Genomic DNA, 8578 nt, shown 5'->3' on the forward strand with positions numbered 1-8578 from the left:
GGGAAAAGTATTACACAGCCACTACAGGGTCCTATTAGGACCAGGAAAAATAAAATGTAAATATTATTTTGCAATGTTTGAATAAGCAGTGCCAAACCAAGGTACACACAAAAAGAAATTGTAATAGAAATTTGATATAATAGCTTTTAACATACAATGTAGAAAATTTCGCATTGTGGTCTGTGCGCAAATGTGGAGGGTAATGCAAAGACCGAGCGCGGAGCGCGAGATAAATATAGTATCGAGCGCGAAGCGCAAGAATGAACAGTCACACGCCCTGGGCGCGCTCAAACAAGTGAAGCGCGCGCGCAGCGCGCTACGAGAATGTGCCTGCGAAGCGGGCAGATTTTTTATTTAGAATTAATAATATTGCTCTAGTGGAATATTTATTATCATTAATTAATTAATTTTAATTATTTAAACAAATTCCATTTGTTTAAATAATTTTTTCTTCGAAAATTCGTTTTTTCCCCTAGCATTTTTTACTATTAGTTTCGTGCAATATTTATTGATATTAGTTAAATAATTTTTATTGTTTAAACAAATGTAATTTGTTCAAACAATTGTGTTCAAAAATTCGTTTTTTTTCTTAAAAATTATTACTATTGATTGGAATATTTATTAACACTAATTCATTAAATTTACATTGTTTAAACAAATGAAATTTGTTTCAATACTTTTTGCATTAAAAATTATTCATATTTATTCAGTGGAATATTTATCAATATTGTTTGATTTATTTAAAAATATTTTTTTATAAAAATTATTACTTAAATATTGCTGATAAATATTCCACTAGAACCACATTAATAATTTTGAGAGGAAAAACGAATTAAAAAAATTTTAACATTCCATTAGTTTAAACAATTAAAAATTAATTAACTAGTGTTATTAAATATTCCAGTAGACTAATAGTAATAATTTTATGGGGGGGAAAACAAAATTTCAAACGAAATTATTTAAACAAATTCCATTTGTTTATTAATTAAAAATTAACTATTTAATGATAATAAATAATACACTAGACCAATAATAATAATTTTAATTGAAAAAAAGACCGGAGTACAGTGCTCAAAAGGTCGATTTTATGAAGAATTAAAATTTTTTGTTTTAAGGGTTGTTTTCAGTTACTCGTGGAGGTGTGTAGGGGTGGGGTGTCAAATCGATGTGTCTAATACATGAAATTCTTGATTGGATAATTCTCTACAGGCTCCCATACTTTCCCGTCACATTTTTTCAAACCATAAAAAATTATTCCAAAAATTTAAAAAAAGTCATTTTTCCCTTTCCTGCGAAACTTCAAGTCAAAACCGGCACCTGTTAAAATAAAAAAATAAAAAATTAGGTAATTTCTTTTTTTGGATTTGGAAAAAAATGAGGGGGATCGTTGCCCTCTAAAACAAAAAAGCGTTTTTGAGCCACCCTACTGTGCAATCACATGCAATATTTGACAATACCTTGTAAATTACGAAAAAAACATCATGGGGCATTCAGTGTAGTTCTGTAATGATTTTCCAATAATGTATTTCTTATAATTTTTCGTAATTCCAGAAAAATCATTCTAGAAGATCATTATAAAAAATTTGTATGGAAATAAATAACGTTAAAATATTGTTAATAGATTATGTAAACACGGATTTTAAGGCTTTAAAAGGATTTTATAGGATTTCTAAATATCTTAGTTAATTTTAAAAGATTTCATCGATTTTCAAGAGATTTAAAAATAGGAATTGAACAAGATTTAAATGATTTGATTAAATGTAAAAGGATTTAAATGGATCTTAAACGTTTTTTCTAGAAAACTTTAATGAATAAGGTTTAATTCAATTCATATTAAAGGGATTTCAAGTAATGTATACTATACGGAATAAATTAAATTTCATTTCAAGGGATGTCTACGAATTTCAACAATTTCGAAGGGTATGACAAAATTAAAAGAATTTCAAAGGATTTAAAAGATTAAATTATTTTAAAAGATGGCATAGAATTTCAAAAGTTGTAAAAATGTTTCAAGAGATCTCAACGAGTTTTTTATGATTTTCAAAAAATTCTGAAGCATTTCACAAATTTAAATGGATTTTAACAGATTTCAAAGTTTAAATTTCTTGAGATTTCTAGAGATTGTAACTTTTTTTTCATGCATGTAAATTGGAATTCATAGATTATTACTCTGTAAAGTTTATTTCTGCAGAATCGCTATTTTTATGAACTTTCATGAGTAGTCTAAAAAGTCGTTGCTTTGAAGTTTCTTTACTTTTTACATTAATTTCTTTAATATTTTGGTATTATTTATCCTAGTGCTGATTGTCCTATAATTTTGATTTATAATTATATAATGATTTTCTATAACGAATTTCCTTCAATGTATGAAATTATGTGCTATCTCATGAAACTCTTCTTTTCATTCTTGAGAAATTTGTACTTTTTGAAGTTAAATAATATCTAATTTATTGTAAATAACCAATAGGTTGGATGGGAACATTTGGTGCACTTATATATGGTGCTTATCGATTCAAAACCAAAGGTGCTACAATAAAGCCAAGTGTGTTTGCTGTTCAACTTCGAGTATTCGCACAAGGAGCAATCGTAGGCAGTCTCACTTTGGGAATGCTCTATGAGACGTATCGCAAACAAGTTGCAAAGAGAAATGAGAAAACAAAGAATTGATTCATCGGAATTATGTGTACACGATATTGTAATTTTATTTAAGATAATCGAGATAACCTATTTCATTTATTATATTTTCAATTGAATATTTTAGCTAGTTTGTTCTTCTAGATAAGTGAAAGGTTGAGATTGTATTCTTTGTCAGGAAAAATGAAGATGGTATGCATGTTTGTTTCTAATGTTTGTTAGATATCGCACAGATACAATTATTATGTACAGCTACTTATTTATTTAGAATTCAATTTTCAATTGTATTATGATAAAAATGTACTTCTGTGATCCTGAAGAATATGAATATAATAGAAAATAATGTTAAAAATAGACAAATTTTATCTAGTAAAGTGGATCTTTTTTGCTTGAATAGTTTATTATATTGTAGCCTTAATTATATCCCACTTATTATTTTTAGTGTGAATTTTGTTAAGAATGTAAATTCACCTGTCGATTACATCTAAAATATCCGATTTTTTTCAAAAACCACCCACAAGAATGGTTTAAACATTAAAATTGCCGCCATGAATCACGTGGCCAAACGGACTCAACAAACCTGGTGAGTGGGGGAAATCCAAGATGTCTGTTGTCTCTGCAATCCTGTGAAAGTACCCTTAAGTAATTTGCTGATTTTTTGTTTGATGTTTGTGATTTGTATATTTAGCAGTTTTATTCGCGTTTTAAATGAGTGCCTTCCAGCAGTATTTAAATAAGGTTAATTATTTATATAATTGTTGATTTGGAAGATTTTGTCATCAGAAAAAGTAGGTTAATCTAAACTGTAGTAGAAAGGGGCGGCGTTTTGCTTTTGACACTTTTATTGCGATCAGCTGTTATTTTGATACTGGATGATACGTAAATGTCTTCGGACAATGTAATCATTTGTACTATTGATATGCGAGGAGTTGAATCTCTACAGCGTTTAAAGAATCAGCAGTTTTTAGAAATCTTAGAATGGAAGACGTTAGCGAACAATTCCGTTACGTGTACAGCTCTTCTGTTGAGACCAGAATTCAAATAAAAATGTGAGTACTCTCTCTTCATTTCTATTATAGAAATACTTTAATTCTATATTAAGAATTTGATTTTATGACAGTATGGAATCCACTTTATGTCAGCAATACGTTATGAAAATATATTTATGTATTATATTATGATTCAGAATTTCTTGACCAAATTCATTTCAAATCGCACAAAAGCAGCCTGTGCTCAAAGATATTATATCTTTGTTATCTTTGCAATAGCTTTGATATGCTTAAGTCACAGAATTATTTGTCACTCAAATATGTTGTTTTTCAAAGTACATAAGAACGACACGTATCTTACCAATTTGTGATAAAGAATTGTAAAAAAATGGTCAAAATTTCGGTTAAAAGTTTGATATTAGGTATTTTCACTTCAACCACGAGTATAGTATAATATATTGTTTCTCTAACAAAAGTTCTACCAAAAATTTCTTTCCACGTTTTTTTCGAGATTTTTGTGAAAATATTGATAAAATCCTTTAAGATTTTTTCCTGAACAATACAATTTGATGGTGTCAGAAAAAACAAAGAAGAAAATAATTTCAACAACTTTTACATGAAACTTTTACTTTTGTAGTCGGCATTTTTTGAATAATTGATACTCTCCATTTTTTATAACGTCATTATTCTTCCACAGATGTTATAAAATTTGTTAAATGAAGTCATTCTTTTTTTTCCATCACAACATAAAATTGTACCAATGAAGTCAATTCATCTGAGAATGTGTTATTTTGGTCATACGGTCCAATAAAAAATAACAGTGGATGCAGTTGTCAATGAATCATGCTTTGCTTTTCTGTTATTATTATTTGTCTGTTATTTTTTATTGGATCGCATGGCCCAAATAACACATTCTCAGATGAATTGACTTCATTCATAATAAGAACGGTCGAAGAAATTTCATAGTGTAGATGATATTCCAACACTGAATACATATTTAATAAAAGTGCATTGTTGAAAAAAAAATGATTCTTTTAGGATTTTATAAATATTTTCGCAAAAATCTCAAAAATAGTGCGAGATAGAAGAAAGCGTCCAGGGACAATTTTTTCTGACTTTTTTAAAGAATCAATTTTGTTCTTTTGACTTTTCTCATATCTGGTGTCGTTTTGGTAAAAAATGTGAGTATTTGTTTTTTAAACAAACAAGAATTATCTCTTCTGTCCCAGTGTCGGGAAAAGGGCACATTAACAAGGAATATATTCTTTAGCTGGGGATGAATCCACAAAAAAATCCAGAGAAAAAAGCGGTAGTGTTTTTGAATATATTGACTTTGAATGTTATTTGAATCAGAATGAGATGCCTAAATTAGATTTTTAAAAATCACACCGTTGAACGAAATCTGTCAAATTTTTTGATATTCCGCGTTTTTAATTTTTAAAATTCAAATACTCATAATTTCGTCAACAAAAAATTTTAGAAAAATCGTTAAGATACCGATAAAAATTTTTTCTCAGGAACCTGCAATTAGCAAACGTTATCAGTATTTTAGTAGAGGACTTTTGTCAGTAAGAAGGTAAAAATTAAAAAATTTAAAAAATGGTTAATTTTGCAAATAGTGATTTGATAATAAGATATTCGGAATCTTCCATTTTTTCAATTCCTGACTTACGTAATTTGTTTGAAAATGATAAAAAATTAATAAGTTGCAAGTACTTAGGTTTTGGCCCGTAGATAAGTGTTTAAAGTATATGAAGAAAAAGTTGCATTTTAAGCCCATGGGAAAGCCCATTTTGTTTTTACTCTTACTATAGAAGAGAAATGATTATGAGCTTTAAACTTAGGTTTTATTTGTCGTGTGATGTTTTTTGTACTAAAAGATCGTTTTCAAAGTTTTTGAAGATTTTCATTGATTGAAAACATGAAAAAATACTTAAAAGCACTTTCAAATCATTTAAACCACTCTTTTGAAAAATTAAAAAAGATATATATATATATAATCTTCAAAGTTTAGCTCATTTAATTCATAGTGACTTATATAGTTTTCTCATAATTTTCTATTTTGAATCCTATTACAATAGAAAACGTTGTTTGCTTCTCCTGCGAAATTTTATTTTGGGCTTTAGCTGGTTGTCATTATCAGTGCCTTAATTTATTTCTTGTCAAATTAAAAATGGTTTTGGACAAATTACATATACGGCATAAATTTACAGGAACTTTGCAGTTATTTTCATAATTTTTCTGATAACGTTACAGAATTTATCGGTAAATTTTATTATATTTATGGTAAGTTTCAGATAATTTTCAAGCATTAAATTTCCAAAGTTAGAGACCACGCCTCTATTTAGCTTATAAGTTTCCATCGTAAGACGAAGTCAGTGACGAAATTCGCTTCCAAAATTTCCATACACTCATGTTCAATAACATTCTTTTTGAGAGAAAAAAAAACTGCATAAATTATTAGTAGATTAAATATTAAATCAAGAGTTTCTCTTCTCAAACTTAAAATGTGTCCCTTTCGAAAAGAAACTGTGTACTTATCATGCCAAGTAGTATTTTCGCGCCTGCTTGAAAAGGTGGGAATGCGCAGACGCGGCACACAATTAAATTTGAAATTACTTATTTTAATGATTAGGTGTAAATATTTTTGTACAAACAACTTCAAATATAATAAACTTTGTATTTTGATTGTTATATTAAGTGCGGTAAACCGCTAGCAGAGTATGCGTAAAAGTAGGAGTTTTAGTCTCAAAAGCGGCACTTTTAAACTTATTAAGAGAAAGTAAGTGCAAAGGTTTTAAAAATTCAAATATATATTCTTATTAATTTTAGCTAAAAGAATGTGATTAAAAAAGTTATTCATTTTCAAAGAAATAGATGTGTAGTCTGAGTAGAAAATAAAAACTTATTCCCGGCATATTACATTTCTGAATCAGGATAAAGACGTTTTGATTTTGTTGGAGTAAATAAACATTTATTATTTCAGTATCGCACTAAGGAGGACGATTGTTATAAAAAGAATTTTTTTCAATAAACGAAAATGATTTCACAAATATCATAAAGGGAAGAAAAAAAAATTATTACTACACAAAAATATTACGCTTAAATTTAAATTATTATTTTAATTACTTTATTAAAAAATGAGATTTTGAACTTATCCTTTTATCTTAACGTGTATTTTTCTTTTTAAGAATCGTTTATACAATAAACCTATTTTCGAAAAAATGTTAGTTATCTAGTTCTGTAATACGACACTTCAATTGTTATTGTTTATTAAATTGATGAATTTCAATTGAAATATTGCAGAATAGCTCATTCTTAATTATTTCAAGAGTAATTTTCATTTATAATTACTTATAAAAAAATAATAAATGTGAATAAATAATTAATAAAAATATAATGGACCGAATTCATTTCAAATCAGGCAGTTTCTACACTTGAAATCGCAAAATCCCTCTGGAAGAAAATATGTTTTATATTAGAGGAAATTACGCGATATGTATTTTTCTGATTTATGAGAAAACAGATTTTTTACGAAGTTCAGCGTGTTGCAATTTTGTGCTTTGTTAAAAAGAACGTTTAAACCTCTATAAGTCTATAACCTATTTTCTTACCAATCTCTTGTTAAATTTGTATAATTTCATAAGAAATACATCCTGTGAGTTTTATGTGGGCTAAATAACTGTTATGGCCAGTACATGTTTTTCGTGAAAAATCGAATTATCCTAATTGTCTCGTAAACAATGACAGAAATTAAGAAATATCAAAATAAAAAAAAAAGATGTTTAAAAAACAAAAGTTATTTATTGTATAACTTTTTTTAGACTTGCAAACTTGTATCTTACAATTTTTCGTGTTTGATGCGTTGTTTCTGAGAAAAATAAGAAAATTCGATTTTATGAAGAAAAACTCCCTGGTCACAAAAGTTATTTCTTGGATGATTTACTCGGAATTCGTTTACTTTTTTAGATCAAAACGCTTTTAACATCATCTAGAAACTCAATATCTCGGGAATAAATTTTTTATTTAAACCCAAGATTACCTTTTTTAGCGCAATCCAAAGCCAAGTCCTTTAATTTTTCGCTTTCCTAAAATGTTTGTTTGTTGCTTATGTACTTCTGAACTGCCACCCTTCAATGCACCAGTTAAATTTTTGATTTCAGAAAAATATATATTTGAGTTTTTTTGAAACTTTGCACTTTCTCTCATTAAGTTTAAACGTGCCACTTTTGAGAATAAAACTTCTGCTTTCACACATAACCTGTAAAATTGACTACTTTCCCTGCATACCCCGCTTAATATAACAATCAAATTAAAAAATTTATTTAATCAAATTTACGCAAATTAATGTTTTATTGTATTTTGCCATAAATATTAACACATCATCGTTAAAATAAGCAATTTCAAATTTAATTACGTGACGCGCCTACGCACTTTCAAACTTTCAAGTTTCGTGAAAATACTAAATAGCGGGACAAGTAGTTTCTTCTCGTAAGGGATGTTCGTCACTTTTGTATTTATGATTTCCGAAGAAATTTTATGTTGACTAATAGAAATACTAACGTTTTTTATGTCTAGTGAAAGATGAAACATATTTTTTCAAAGCATTATTATTTTATTAATTTTATTTTTCAGAGGGACACTTGAAGGAAAAAGGCAACGGCCAGAGTATGACAAATTATTGCAAGAGCCCATGCTCAAATATTCTGGATTATATGGAGCGGGCGGTGGGAGAGGTGATTTAGCAGCTTCATTACAAGTTTGGGCTGGTGGAAGAGCTCTTGCCTTGCCTGTTCACACAGCTTATAAACATTTTACATCTCGCTGGAAGTAAGAAATGCACATGAATCTATCAAAAAAGTGAATTAAAAAATTATACATATTTATTTACAAGTCTACACTTTACATGATAATCAAGCGCTTTTCATTTAGATACTCGGGGGGGGGGGGGGGGG

The 8578-nt window shown here is 28.2% G+C and overlaps 2 protein-coding genes across 7 annotated transcripts in view; both read left to right on the forward strand.

Annotated features, from left to right (window-relative positions):
- The window catches only part of LOC117178763 (HIG1 domain family member 1C-like), a 5642-nt gene extending 2641 nt beyond the window's left edge, over positions 1-3001 (forward strand). For all 5 annotated transcript variants that reach the window (XM_033370209.1, XM_033370211.1, XM_033370210.1 and 2 more), the window contains exon 3: positions 2468-3001. In XM_033370209.1, coding sequence (XP_033226100.1) covers positions 2468-2667 — 200 coding nt within the window. In that variant the 3' untranslated portion in view covers positions 2668-3001. The remainder of the gene's footprint in view (positions 1-2467) is intronic.
- A 26-nt stretch (positions 3002-3027) lies between these two features.
- Positions 3028-8578, forward strand: part of LOC117178762 (phosphatidylinositol 3-kinase catalytic subunit type 3) — a 16854-nt gene continuing 11303 nt past the window's right edge. For both annotated transcript variants that reach the window (XM_033370204.1, XM_033370205.1), the window contains exons 1-2: positions 3028-3683; positions 8259-8453. In XM_033370204.1, coding sequence (XP_033226095.1) covers positions 3613-3683; positions 8259-8453 — 266 coding nt within the window. In that variant the 5' untranslated portion in view covers positions 3028-3612. The remainder of the gene's footprint in view (positions 3684-8258; positions 8454-8578) is intronic.

The sequence above is a fragment of the Belonocnema kinseyi genome, chromosome 8, assembly GCF_010883055.1.
Source record: "Belonocnema kinseyi isolate 2016_QV_RU_SX_M_011 chromosome 8, B_treatae_v1, whole genome shotgun sequence".
NCBI lineage: Eukaryota > Metazoa > Arthropoda > Insecta > Hymenoptera > Cynipidae > Belonocnema > Belonocnema kinseyi.